Genomic DNA, 15,000 nt, shown 5'->3' with positions numbered 1-15,000 from the left:
CGGCTAATTTATGGATTTTTCTTCGCCAACAGCCACAATGTTTTGTATTCAACAAATAGTTTTTATAGACAACAGACAGAGACGCTAAAAAGGTGGATTATAGTTTGTGCGATGGCGTCATCTTTTAAACGAGTTTGCGGGTTAAAAATGTTACTTCCTGTTTGGTGCCTTGAACTGGAAGTATAACTGTCCATTCCTACTTGAAAGGATTCCTCATTCATTCCCCCAAGCAACGTTTACAAGTTTTACAATACAGCTGGAACAATTCATACTTTTTAAAAAGTCCCACGTGTAATGTCTGTAGAAGTGTTTTCATGCATATGTGTACGTGCCATCGTAATGTAATCAAGCAAGTGTCATTAGCATTTGTGAATATGCTTACATGTTTACAAGTGGTTGTGTTAGTATGATTAACTTACTATAGCAATTTTTTGTATTGTTTCAGTTTCGTATAATCACCAACATGTCATTGTTGGTTTTTTTTGTCTCATGAACTGATTGGAGAGATAGCTTTCACAGCTATTTGGTCAATGAAAATAATTTCTGTTTTGTTTGATCAACCGTTTAACTGCCATGTGACAGGCATGGGTTACAAACTATTATGGTATTTTTTGGACTTTAAGGCGAAATCTTTTAATTTTCTCAAAAATTGACGGTGCGCCTTACAACCCAGTGCGCCTAATGTACGAATTAACTCTGGTTGTGCTTACCGACCTCAAAGCAATTTTATTTGGTACATGGTGTAATGGGAAGTGTGACCAATAAATAGAAGTCACACATAATAGATATGTGTGGATTGCAAGATGACGCCAACAAACAAGCCCAAATATTTGATGTTTTATTGAGATTATAGAACATTATATACAGCGCTAAAAAATTGGTCAAAATGTTTTAGTACAACTTTGGTAAACAATGGATTGTTGCCGATTTACCACTACTGTATGTCCATACGTGCTGCGCTTTAACATAGGGGTATTATTATGGTCTAAGGACCCCAAAATGGCACCTATTATTAGACAAAATATCTAGCGTTTTGTTTCAACCTATTATGCAAAACCAATTTTTCTTACCTATTGATTCCTGCTGATGTGTATATGGGATTTGCATTCTTGTACGTCCCGAAAATTTGCACGTGTCCACCATTGTAGTCCGCCACAACGCTGTTGTTATTAAAAAGCACCTTCTTTTTCTTTATCCTCTAGTTGTGGGGCATTCAACCTATGCTGTTGCCATTTCTAATGTAAAGTAATGTACAGTTCTAACTTATATCTGTCAGTAGACTCACTATGGAAGCGCTAAAAATTACTGTTACCAATATAGAATCAATATAGAATAGACCCGCTCACCGGCAGTGCGCCTTATATGAAAAATATTTTTTTCTTCTAAAATTTGGTGGGTGTGGCTTAAATACCAGTGCGCTGTATAGTCATAGCTTCCTCAACGCATTGTAGCGTCCTCGCACAAAACTAATGTGCCATCACAGTAAGAAGTTGCTTCTAAATTTATAACCCTAGCCTCAATGGCAGCAAATAAACTGTTTCTTACAAGTCGTTGGATAACTAAAGAACAAGGAATAGCGACAGGAGGATACAAAAAGCAAAGCGAGCTGCTGAGCTGAAGCTCTTGAATAAAAAAAAAAAGGTTGGGCGGAAAATACAAATCTAGACAATGATACCAAGTATAGTATCATCAGTTATTAGTTGATCCAATTAATACTTTGATATTTTTTGTTATCACAAAATTGTTTTGTTATTTGTGTTACGGTTCAAAAACTGAGGAAATAAAAGTCAATAGTATGTTTAGATTTTAACTATTTTGCACTATTGTCTGTTATACACTTTTGTATGTAAAAAGGGAATAAGATAATTATCTGAATATTTCATTGCTATTGTTACATGCTGCATTTTTGTCTGACTATAATTGTGATCAAAAGTTTATCAACCTTGAATTATCGTTTTTTTGAGTTTTTTCAAAGAAAGAACATATAACAACTTGGTATTAAATTTAGACCCAAACTTGTAGTAACAGACAAAACTGATGTAAAATATCCAAACAACAGAAAAATAAGGGCTTTTTGCATTTTAACAGAAATGTAGACAAATTATTGTTACAATAAAAAGTAACCAGATATTATCAGTAAATTACCAAGTATATTAGTAACAGTCTTGAGAAAATAATACATCTGGAAATGATGCAACATGTTACTGCATTTGTCAGCAGCTAAGTTGAAAACCTTTTAACTTGTTATGAAATGTTTTTTTAATCATTTATATGCCAAATAATACACAGTGTTGTGATGTATATTGCTATTGCAAGATGCCGCAATATACAGTATATCCCAATATGGATTAAAAGCCATATCGCTCATCCCTAATGAAAACTAAAATGTATCATCTGCAATAGGTTGAACCAAGGAAACACATAAAGCAGGACGTGTTCATATGTTCTTGTGGAAGATAAGCGGGCTGACTAATACAACATGCATGTCAATTTTAAACCACAGTTGGTAACAATTAGGGGTTGAGTCAGCCTACTTGGAGAGTAGATCTGATGGTTAAAGGGCATACAACAAAGACAATCGGCACTTTATTCCATAAGGGAAATTCTGAAAAAAGAATGGAAATCAAGTTGAATAATAGTAGAAATAATTAAACAAATATTTTGTTTTCTTTTTTTACATTTGTGTTTTCATCAAGCTAGATTTGTAGATCAAAGGAAGGCGAAAGCTTGAGTGCCTGTAAAATAAATAGTGGTGTCTTGGCAGCAAAACCAACCTTTGACACATGAGAGGACTTGGTCTTCTTGGGATCTGAGAATGCTGAGAGGGGGATGGTGGGCAGGATTGGGTAGTCTGGACTAGGCCTTGACACCGCTTCAGCCACCTCTGGAACCACCAGTACCTGAACAAAGAGAGGATGATTGCAGATTATAGTAAAATCTAATTATCTTAAGCATTTTAACCAAAGACAAATAGTTATCAAGGGTACATACATTACTAATAGCACATAAAAGTGTGTGCAGTAGCCTCACCCCTCCAGCTTTGATCAGCTTTTTCCTGAAATCTTTGGTGGGGTTGTTGAAGGTGAGCTTCTCACAGCGAAGGTGGTTGACCGGTGGGTTTCCTTCCAGATTTAGGAATAGGTCATAGTTGAAACACACCTTTTTTGGCTCCTCCTAAACAATTTCAAGCTTAAAGTCAGTCAAAACGACAAACGTGAAGTGAGGGTGGCACACTAATACAATTTGGGAGGTGTGTGACTGATTGTAGAACTATTCTGTGCCAACAGTAATGCTTTACACAAACATCTGGATTTTGTGTATTTTCATAGAAAAATGTCTTCATTTGACAGACAATGTGTTTAAATACAGCCCACGTCTACAGCAGTGAAACCTTCAGCATTATCTTGTAAGGGGACATTTGTTTATTTATATGAACCAATACATGGAATACTCTAGCATGCCCGGTCCATTGATTAACTGAGAGGTGTCCAAAATGCGGCAACTCCAGTTTTGTCAGCCCGCAACATACTGTCAAAATAAAATCAAACAAAGTAAAAGTAAAAAAGTAAAACAAAAGTGTAAAAATACAAAATGTCCTGAGAAATAGGTAAAATTTTGATACTAATAATTCAGGGATGTCCAAAGTGCAGCAGAGGGCTATTTGCAGCCCACAGCTCCAGTTTTGTTAACCAGCATCATGTTATCGAAATAAAATCAAATTAAAAAACGAAAAAAATTTAGGAAAAAAGGGCAACACTAAATAATGTCACGAGAAATATGTGAAATATTGATACTAATAACTCAGGGGTGTCCAAAGTGCAGCTCGGGAACCATTTGCGGCCCACAGCTCGAGTTTTGTTGGCCTGCAACATACTGTCTAAGTAAAATTTTACAAAAAACAACAGTAAAACATGTAAGAAAAAAAGAGCAAAAATATGTCATGAGAAAAAGCTCATATCCATCCATCCATCATCTTCCGCTTATCCGAGGTCGGGTCGCGGGGGCAGCAGCCTAAGCAGGGAAGCCCAGACTTCCCTATCTCCAGCCACTTCGTCTAGCTCTTCCCGGGGGATCCCGAGGCGTTCCCAGGCCAGCCGGGAGACATAGTCTTTCCAACGGTTCCTGGGTCTTCCCCGTGGCCTCCTACCAGCTGGACGTGCCCTAAACACATCCCTAGGGAGGCGTTCGGGTGGCATCCTGACCAGATGCCCGAACCACCTCATCTGGCTCCTCTCGATGTGGAGGAGCAGCGGCTTTACGTTGAGCTCCTCCCGGATGGCAGAGCTTCTCACCCTATCTCTAAGGGAGAGCCCCGCCACCCGGCGGAGGAAACTCATTTCGGCCGCTTGTACCCGTGATCTTATCCTTTCGGTCATGACCCAAAGCTCATGACCATAGGTGAGGATGGGAACGTAGATCGACCGGTAAATTGAGAGCTTTGCCTTCCGGCTCAGCTCCTTCTTCACCACAACGGATCGATACAACGTCCGCATTACTGAAGACGCCGCACCGATCCGCCTGTCGATCTCACGATCCACTCTTCCCCCACTCGTGAACAAGACTCCTAGGTACTTGAACTCCTCCACTTGGGGCAGGGTCTCCTCCCCAACCCGGAGATGGCACTCCACCCTTTTCCGGGCGAGAACCATGGACTCGGACTTGGAGGTGCTGATTCTCATTCCAGTCGCTTCACACTCGGCTGCGAACCGATCCAGTGAGAGCTGAAGATCCCGGCCAGATGAAGCCATCAGGACTACATCATCTGCAAAAAGCAGAGACCTAATCCCGTGGCCACCAAACCGGAACCCCTCAACGCCTTGACTGCGCCTAGAAATTCTGTCCATAAAAGTTATGAACAGAATCGGTGACAAAGGACAGCCTTGGCGGAGTCCAACCTTCACTGGAAACGTGTCCGACTTACTGCCAGCAATGCGGACCAAGCTCTGACACTGATCATACAGGGAGCGGACTGCCACAATAAGACATTCCGATACCCCATACTCTCTGAGCACTCCCCACAGGACTTCCCGAGGGACACGGTCGAATGCCTTCTCCAAGTCCACAAAGCACATGTAGACTGGTTGGGCAAACTCCCATGCACCCTCAAGAACCCTGCCGAGAGTATAGAGCTGGTCCACAGTTCCACGACCAGGACGAAAACCACACTGTTCCTCCTGAATCCGAGGTTCGACTATCCGGCGAAGCCTCCTCTCCAGTACACCTGAATAAACCTTACCGGGAAGGCTGAGGAGTGTGATCCCACGATAGTTGGAACACACCCTCCGGTCCCCCTTCTTAAAGAGAGGGACCACCACCCCGGTCTGCCAATCCAGAGGTACCGCCCCCGATGTCCACGCGATGCTGCAGAGTCTTGTCAACCAAGACAGCCCCACAGCATCCAGAGCCTTAAGGAACTCCGGGCGGATCTCATCCACCCCCGGGGCCTTGCCGCCGAGGAGCTTTTTAACTACCTCAGCGACCTCAGCCCCAGAAATAGGAGAGTCCACTACAGATTCCCCAGGCACCGCTTCCTCAAAGAAAGACGTGTTGGTGGGATTGAGGAGGTCTTCGAAGTATTCCCTCCACCGATCCACAACATCCGCAGTCGAAGTCAGCAGAACACCATCCGCACCATACACGGTGTTGATAGTGCACTGCTTCCCCTTCCTGAGGCGCCGTATGGTGGTCCAGAATCGCTTCGAAGCCGTCCGGAAGTCGTTTTCCATGGCTTCCCCGAACTCTTCCCATGTCCGAGTTTTTGCCTCCGCGACCGCTAAAGCTGCACACCGCTTGGCCCGTCGGTACCCGTCCACTGCCTCCGGAGTCCTATGAGCCAAAAGAACCCGATAGGACTCCTTCTTCAGCTTGACGGCATCCCTCACTGCTGGTGTCCACCAACGGGTTCTGGGATTACCGCCACGACAGGCACCAACAACCTTGCGGCCACAGCTCCAATCAGCCGCCTCGACAATAGAGGTTCGGAACATGGTCCACTCGGACTCAATGTCCCGCACCTCCCTCGTGACATGTTCAAAGTTCTCCCGGAGGTGTGAATTGAAACTCTCTCTGACAGGAGACTCTGCCAGACGTTCCCAGCAGACCCTCACAATGCGCTTGGGCCTGCCAGGTCTGTCCGGCATCCTCCCCCACCATCGCAGCCAACTCACCACCAGGTGGTGATCGGTAGAAAGCTCCGCCCCTCTCTTCACCCGAGTGTCCAAAACATAAGGCCGCAAATCCGATGACACAACTACAAAGTCGATCATGGAGCTGCGGCCTAGGGTGTCCTGGTGCCAAGTGCACATATGGACACCCTTATGTTTGAACATGGTGTTTGTTATCGACAAACTGTGACGAGCACAAAAGTCCAATAACAAAACACCACTCGGGTTTAGATCCGGGCGACCATTCTTCCCAATCACGCCTCTCCAGGTTTCACTGTCGTTGCCAACATGAGCGTTGAAGTCTCCCAGTAGGACAAGGGAATCACCCGGAGGAGCACTTTCCAGTACTCCCTCGAGTGTACCCAAAAAGGGTGGGTATTCTGAACTGCTGTTTGGTGCGTAAGCACAAACAACAGTCAGGATCCGTCCCCCCACCCGAAGGCGAAGGGAAGCTACCCTCTCGTCCACTGGGTTGAACTCAAACGTACAGGCTTTGAGCCGGGGGGCAACCAGAATTGCCACCCCAGCCCGTCGCCTCTCACTGCCGGCAACGCCAGAGTGGAAGAGGGTCCAGTCCCTCTCGAGAGAACTGGTTCCAGAGCCCTTGCTGTGCGTCGAGGTGAGTCCGACTATATCCAGCCGGAACTTCTCTACCTCGCGCACTAGCTCAGGCTCCTTCCCCCCCAGTGAGGTGACGTTCCACGTCCCAAGAGCTAGCTTCTGTAGCCGAGGATCGGACCGCCAAGTGCCCTGCCTTCGGCTGCCGCCCAGCTCACAATGCACCCGACCTCTATGGCCCCTCCTATGAGTGGTGAGCCCATTGGAGGGATGACCCACGTTGCCTCTTCGGGCTGTGCCCGGCCGGGCCCCATGGGAACAGGCCCGACCACCAGGCGCTCGCCATCGTGCCCCAACTCCGGGCCTGGCTCCAGAGCGGGGCCCCGGTGACCCACGTCCGGGCGAGGGAAATCTGGGTTCATTTCGTTGTAATTCCATTGAAGTCTTTGAGCTGCTCTTTGTCTGATCACTCACCTAGGACCTGTTTGTCTTGGGAGACCCTACCAGGGGGCATGAAAACCCCCAGTATCATATTTTGATACTAATAATATCCAAAGTGTAGCCTGCCGCCCACAACATATTGTCTAAATAAAATCTAATAAAACCAGTAAAAATTAAAGAAAAAAAGAGCATAAATGTATAATGTAATGAGAAAAATTTTTATTGTTGATGTAATAACTCAGGGTTGTCCAAAGTGAGGGACGAGAGCCATTTGCAGCTTGCAGATCCAGTTTTGTAGGCCCGCTAGATCTTGTCGAAAATAAAATAAAAAACAACATTAAAACCGTAAAAAATAAAAAGCAAAAATATATGTTGTCATAAGAAGACGCTGGAATTGTTAAGGGGCTTTTTGCAACCCATAGCTTGAGTTTTGTTGGCTTGCAGGATATTGTCAGAAAAAACATCGCCAGTAAAAAAAAAAAGGGAGAAAAAAAGAGCGAAGATGTAATGTAATGAGAAAAAGCAGAATTGATAATACTAACAACTGATAATAATATACTTTTTCACCTATTAAACAAAGGTGACACAGAAAGTTATATATTCAAATATATATACACAGTTTTTTTTTAGCATTTTTTAAACAAAATAAAAACTATCAATATGCCCCCGCATGCTTTGACTTTTCAGTTTGGGGCTCTTGGTGGAAAAAGTTTGGACGCCCTGGTGTAACCCTAAAAGGTTCTGATAGGTGCATGCACTTAAATAACCACATTTTTTCTGTCTTCAGCAGTAACATGCTTCCCTGAACTTCGCATAAAAGGAAAATAGTGTCTGTTAACAAAGTTAACCACTTCATTGAGTTACCAAGGGTAGATTCCTCCTGTTTGTATAGACAGTTAATAGTATATGAATGCAGAGGCCCAAGTTAATACATCAATACATAACAGCTCCATGTACCGTAGTTATTTTCAGCATCAAATTACATTCTCTGTATGAATAAGGGAGTAAAAACACAGAATAAAACAGACACATTGCGTAATGCAACATTTGCCACTTTTTGAAAAAAAATGTAATATTTTTCTCACCCTGTTTTTGAAGTAAACCTCAATAAGCATGAGGAAACCTGCGTAGCCTGACTCCTCCACTTTGTACGGAGGCTCCTTGCATACTGGAAACAAACAACTGTTAGAGCAAAAATCATCCTAAAGCTATTTTTGTGTAAAAGATAGGTTGTGGATGTATTGGTAAGACACAAAAACACACGCATTTTTTTTTTTTTTTTTTTAACATAAAGTGTAATAGATCTTGCAGGTAGTGATGAGTACCTTTCACATTTGAACTGATACGGTATTAATTACCGGTACCTTGGAATTGGTACAAAATTATGGTATTTGTGTGTGTAAATAAGGTGATGAATGTTAATTTGTTTAACAATAAAACCCCTCGACCAGACATATAATGATAACCGTGTTGTCTAGTTGTTTTTCTACACTTCTGAGTCTCATTTGTAAGTTAGCATTATTTTTTTTGTCCAACCCAGTTTTGCCTTTTGTTGAAACCTACCAAGTGTTTGTAAGTTGTTTGTGCTTATTACACACCAGCAGTTGAACTGTAACATGCGTCTTATAAGTATTTTTGCCAAATCTGGAGTTGTAAAATCACTGATGCTAATCAGTAGCATGTATATGGAATTTTCCAACATAAACTAACATTGAGCTAACATTAAAAATGGAGCCTTTTATTCAAGCGCTTTCCTGTGGGTATGCTTGATTTGCACATGAAAACATTACCTAGAGCAGGGGTCACCAACCTTTTTGAAACCAAGAGCTACGTCTTGGGTACTGATTAATGCAAAGGGCTACCAGTTTGATACACAAATGAATTGCCAGAAATAGCCAATTTGCTCAATTTACCTTTAATAAATAAATCTATATATATAAAAAAAATGGGTATTTCTGTCCGTCATTCCGCTGTACATTTTTTTTCCTCCTACGGAAGGTTTTTTGTCGAGAAAAAATGATGAAAAAAACACTTAATTGAACGGTTTAAAAGATGAGAAAACACGAAAAAAATTAAAATTACATTTTGAAACATAGTTTATCTTCAATTTCGACTCTTTAAAATTCAACAACAAAAAAATGAATGGAAAAACTAGCTAATTCGAATCTTTTTGGGGGAAAACATTTTTAAAAATTGTGAAACATCATTAGTATTTTTTCCTGATTAAGATTAACTTTAGAATTTTGATGACATGTTTTATTTGGTTAAAATCCAATCTGCACTTGTTAGAATATATAACAAATTGGACAAAGCTATATTTCTAACAAAGACAAATCATTATTTCTTCTAGATTTTCCAGAACAAAAATTTTAAAAGAAATTCAAAAGACTTTGAAATAAGATTTAAATTTGATTTTACAGATATTCTAGAATTGCCAGAATAAATTTTTTGAATTTTAATCATAATAAGTTTGAAAAAATATTTCACAAATATTCTTCGTCGAAAAAACAGAAGCTTAAATGAAGAATTAAAATAAAATGTATATATTATTCTATACAATAAAAAAGTAAATTTACTTGAACATTGATTTATATTGTCAGGAAAGAAGAGGAAGGAATTTAAAAGGTAAAAAGGTATATGTGTTTAAAAATCCTAAAATCATTTTTAAGGTTGTATTTTTTCTCTAAAATTGTCTTTCTGAAAATTATAAGAAGCAAAGTAAAAAAATAAAAGAATTTATTTAAACAAGTGAAGACCAAGTCTTTAAAATATTTTCTTGGATTTTTAAATTCTATTTGAGTTTTGTCTCTCAGAATTAAAAATGTCGAACAAAGCGAGACCAGCTTGCTAGTAAATAAATATACTTTAAAAAATAGAGGCAGCTCACTGGTAAGTGCTCCTATTTGAGCTATTTTTAGTACAGGCCAGCGGGCGACTCATCCGGTCCTTACGGGCGACCTGGTGCTCGTGGGCACCGCGTTGGTGACCCCTGACCGAGAGGGATTTCGCTACGAATACGCCTGTTTGCCCGCCAAGTGCTTGAGCCGGTGCCAAGTACGCAATCGATCGTGATAGCAAGTGCAACCCAGATGTCGAAAATTGGTACCATTTGATTTCATGTGAATCAGTACTCTGTAGTGCTGACGGAATTTGGTAGCGATCTATAAAAGTACAGAATTTGATAGCAATTACTACTTGCAGGTTTACACTTTTACTACATTTATCTTCCCGGACAATAGTAGGTTACAGATGTTCTGAGATGATCCTGTTCAGCCACAAACATCAAATACAGTAACGTGAGATAAAACATGTTTTGTCATCCAAAACCGCGAAGTACCAGTATTACTATAAAAGAAAGGCACCAAACCATTCTTTAAAAAATCTGACTTATCTAGAGAAAATAGGAATAATGTAATGTTATGACCATCATACCTCTCTTAGGTTTTGGGAAGCTCTCATGCAGGCGGAAGACAACCTTGTCTACAAAGTGCTGGATGTCGCCATTCTCTGGCCCTCGAACAAAAACCATCCAGTCATGGGTGAAACCTTCTGATGTTACCTTCTTCCTCAGCTGAGCTCTGTGGCCCAACTCCAGCTTCACCTGCACTGTGCACTGAAAACACAAATACAGTAGCTGTCAACATTTGAAACTTTGAACTTGAAAGAAATGGAAGTGCAAGGTCAGGAAGAGAAGAAACAGACCCCGAGAACATGTAGGAGACGTCCAATCAAAACATGCCACTAGTGCTCCCAAATTTTTGCATACTTTAATGACCGCAGCAAGGCCAAATAAATGTCAAGTTTATTCAGCTGGGTCTTTTGTACATTCTAATGCGACCGCTTTCGCCAAAAAAACGATTACATGTCATAATTAACACGAGAGCTGTACGCAAAAATGTTGGGATTTCCATTTTGAAATGTACTTAACGAGTAAAATCACAAAAAAAACCACTGACATTTTATTCAAATGTTGGCTCCGCTGCCCTGGTCCTGCCCACTGACAACCGATGCTACCACTCAGGCTCACTTGCTATTTTTAGCGATTCCATCACTTAATTAACTTTTCTTTTCCAAACCATGTTTTAGATATGGACAAGCGGTAGAAAATGGATGGATTTTTTTTCAGCTTTTCTATTACTTTCTGTTTAGAAAGTCGCCCATCAAACGTCTTTGAACCCCGTCAAATTCGCATGAACAACAACATAAAGACCATCAAAAGACAAAGAAGTCTAATAATAATTGTGGGATTCACACATTAATGATGATGACAAAAAGTTTGATTACATCAAAACGTGAAGCCTTGAACAAAGTATGTGTGTAACAAATTGCCCCGGAGTATCGGGATCTCACTTTTAAGCAGAAAAATCATGATTCATAATGTTTGGGCTGTCAATAAATCAATTAATCGAACGATACATGAAAGTGAACTCGATAACTATGTCAGTCATCCACAATCTTTGTTTCAGTAGGCGGAGGCTTAAAAACTCGCTTACAAATTCAAGATCCTCAAAACTGAGCCTCGCTAGTCGCTATTCGCTAGTGAGAATCACTGCAAGGTACCAAAATTAGGGTTTTAGTTTATTTTGAACATGCATACAACATATTTTTCCACTTTCTCATTACAACATCTCCGAAAAGGAGTACAAAGAATCAGAGCATAATTAGGAGGAATAAAGATAATTGCAAAAACTTGAGTGAGAAAGATGAGGCCATCAACAAGGACAGGACAAACAAGCAAGTATTACTAATTCGTTAATCACACTGTGTTGCAAACTGGGGAAAAAGAGCATAATGAGATGTTCAATATTTCTCAATGTACAAATTTTTCAAACAGAGATTGAGAGTCCATGTTATTTTTTATTGCTTACTTATTTAGGATAATTACAAGTTGTTGACCTTCCAATTACAATGCAGAAAAAAGAGAAATATGAGTTTATTGCGTTTGAAAATAAATTAATAATATTGGTTTAGACCGGGAGTTAAACGTTTTCCAGCCTGATGACCCCAAAACTGATGGAGACAAGTGAGGACCCCCTACATTTACATTTTCTCTGAAATGTTGATTGCCTTTTACATTAATCTGGCCATAAAGATACCTCGCAATTGTGCAATACTAATGATATTCAAATAAAATTATTGTACCAATAACAGCTATAATCGCCAGCTGGCAATTAGCTTGCTTCTCGCTAGGTAGCAACTAGTGCGCTCATCACTAACTGCCATCTCATGCAATAATCACAATTTGGCAACTGGCGCGCTAATTACTAGCTGAAAACTGCAGCAAAATGCTAGCGTTCAACTAACACACTAATCGCTAGCTGGAAACTAGAGCACTAATTAACATTAGTGGAAAATTTGAGAGAGGAAATATAAAAAATATATATTTTTAAAAATCGCCCTTCTGCGTTATATCTGCAGGCTACTGTTGAAGACCTCTGGTTTAGACAGTAAATAAACCAACAACTGATTAATTAGCGCACGTTTGAAGAAAAAAATACAGATCACTAATGACATTGAGGCTTTGTAATGTGAAAATGTCCCTAAAACATTGCGAAGTCAGTAAAAGGTTTTATGATAATGACAGTTTGACCTTGGAACTAACTAATTCAATTACCCTTCCTCCGTCACGTGAAAAGATAAACTCTCAATTTGTATGAATTAGCGGTTCAGCAATGTCCCTGAAGGGACTGGGTTCCACTGTTAATAAAAATAATTGTAAATGTTTGTGCTGAAGGTAGCCTGATTCCCATGGGAAGCATGTGAATACAGGCCAATAAAATGGCGTCTCCCACTCCCAGTGGAATGGAGTGGAGTGGAATGGGAGTTGATTGGCTGCCTGAGCCGGTAGATCTCCAAAGATTTGCCCAGAGGGGAAAGCACATTGCTGGGATATCTTTCTCAGCCAAGAACAATGACACCAACGGGACAAGCAAATGATAGCAGACTGGTATGACAGAAGCGTATGTACAGTACATAGTGTCGTGACATGATAAGCAACATCGAGTCACCTTATCTTCAAGGAAGGGGAGAAGAATGTAAAAATTTGGCTTCAGCAGCAGGATTGAGTAGGAGGGATTAGAAGAGTTGAGATTGAGATGATCACTCCCTTCACTGACACACATGCATGCATACAAACACACACACCTGGCACACTGCTTGACCATTCTGTGGCTCTAATGCCCTTAAAGACTCCACCACACCCTAGCATGGAGCCCCAGTAACCACCAGAACCACCCTCACTCTGCTCCAGAAAGCAAACATGCAACCGAGCCACCACCTAGAATATTTTACAAAATGAGAATAATTTGAGCCCAAAATGCCCAAAATAAAGTGGACAAATTGACCACAAATTGTTTCAACATGGGAGGAAGGCCTATATATTGTTCAAAGGCTTTGCTCCTCATCAATGATAGAAGTGTGTGGTTACCTGTCACACAAGAAAAAGAAAATCAGGAAATTGGTAATAAAGGTGTGTGTCTGTGTGTGTGTGTGTGTGTGTGTGTGTGTGTGTGTGTGTGTGTGTGTGTGTGTGTGTGTGTGTGTGTGTGTGTGTGTGTGTGTGTGTGTGTGTGTGTGAGAGAGACAGGCTACAAGACCAATCATCCTGATATTAGAACCGCATTGCTCGTGCACACAAGTCTCGTGACAAAGAAAACAGCTGCATTCTCAGGCATAAAGTGAACTGGTGCTGCCACCTTGACCAGCCATCTTGCATGATTGACAAGCACTTCAGGATGTACGGTTATCAACAGTGCCAAAGAGTCACTTTTTCACCGGATCAATTCAGCGGTCCAGTTTGGAATGGTGTCTGGTTGCACAGTGACACACAGAGGCAGCAAAACTAAATACTAAGTAAAGTACTAAGTAAACATTTTTGTGTGGCTGCTTAAGACAAGCTTTATATGAGACAGTGCACTAAATACACATTTAGCACATGCTAAATGTTACAAAACTGCGTATTATCTGTCATCAGACTGTAGCCCGGCTCTATTCTTTGGGTCCGTTTACAGTACCACTGTCAGATCAGGGATTTATGCCGCCGATTCAGATCATCCATGAGTAAGAGTGGCCGATACAAATACCAATCAATAGCTCTGGGGCGATATTTGATAAGTCAATTAACGGACGATAAATGAAAATGAAGCCAGCAAGTTTTCTAGCGTCGATAAATCGCCATGTGCATGGTTAAGGAACATTCACGCTTTTGTCACTTTAAGCGGCTACACGCGCCTGTGCCATGTCGGAATGAACAGAAGGGGTTGAAGGCGTGTGTCCTCATTAAGTGTCTTTGACTCGTTATGCGGACGGGCGGGGCCACTGGCCCGTTAGCATGTAATAGCTAACATGGACAAAATGATCACATAACCAAATGCCAACCCACCATTGTGGGAATATTTTAGTTTAAACCTTTTAGCCTATCACCACGAGGAGTTATGGCTGGGCGATATGGCCTTTTATTAATATCTCAATATTTTTAAGACATATCACGATACACAATATATATCTCGATATTTTGCCTTAGCCTTCAATGAACACCTGTTGCATATAATCACAGCAGTATGATTCTATGTGTCTACATTAAAACATTCTGTTCATACTGCATTAATTTATGCTCATTTTAAACGTTCATGCAGAGAGGGAAACCACAATTAAGTCTATTTACTAAAAGTGTATTTATTAAACAGTTTATAAGCAGTGGCAAAAACATTCATGTCATTTCAAAACAGAAAGTGCAAGATTTTAAACATTTTAAAACAAGCTATTAGTGCACTTTATGTGCACTTTTGTGCATTATTTCAATAAGATGACATATCTAAACAACACTAAATTAAAGTGC

At 40.9% G+C, this 15,000-nt stretch overlaps 1 protein-coding gene across 3 annotated transcripts in view; it reads right to left on the bottom strand.

Moving 5' to 3' along the window:
• mllt1a (MLLT1 super elongation complex subunit a) overlaps positions 1 to 15,000 on the bottom strand; it is a 52,049-nt gene that overhangs the window by 21,903 nt on the left and 15,146 nt on the right. For all 3 annotated transcript variants that reach the window (XM_061883537.1, XM_061883538.1, XM_061883539.1), the window contains exons 2-5: positions 10,596 to 10,776; positions 8,249 to 8,331; positions 3,031 to 3,174; positions 2,775 to 2,900 (exon numbers count right to left, since the gene is read on the bottom strand). In XM_061883537.1, coding sequence (XP_061739521.1) covers positions 2,775 to 2,900; positions 3,031 to 3,174; positions 8,249 to 8,331; positions 10,596 to 10,776 — 534 coding nt within the window. The remainder of the gene's footprint in view (positions 1 to 2,774; positions 2,901 to 3,030; positions 3,175 to 8,248; positions 8,332 to 10,595; positions 10,777 to 15,000) is intronic.

The sequence above is a fragment of the Nerophis ophidion genome, linkage group LG22 (assembly GCF_033978795.1).
Source record: "Nerophis ophidion isolate RoL-2023_Sa linkage group LG22, RoL_Noph_v1.0, whole genome shotgun sequence".
Classification (NCBI taxonomy): Eukaryota; Metazoa; Chordata; class Actinopteri; order Syngnathiformes; family Syngnathidae; genus Nerophis; species Nerophis ophidion.
The sequence above is the reverse complement of the archived record's forward strand: the minus strand, read 5'-3'. Positions and strand labels throughout refer to the sequence as shown.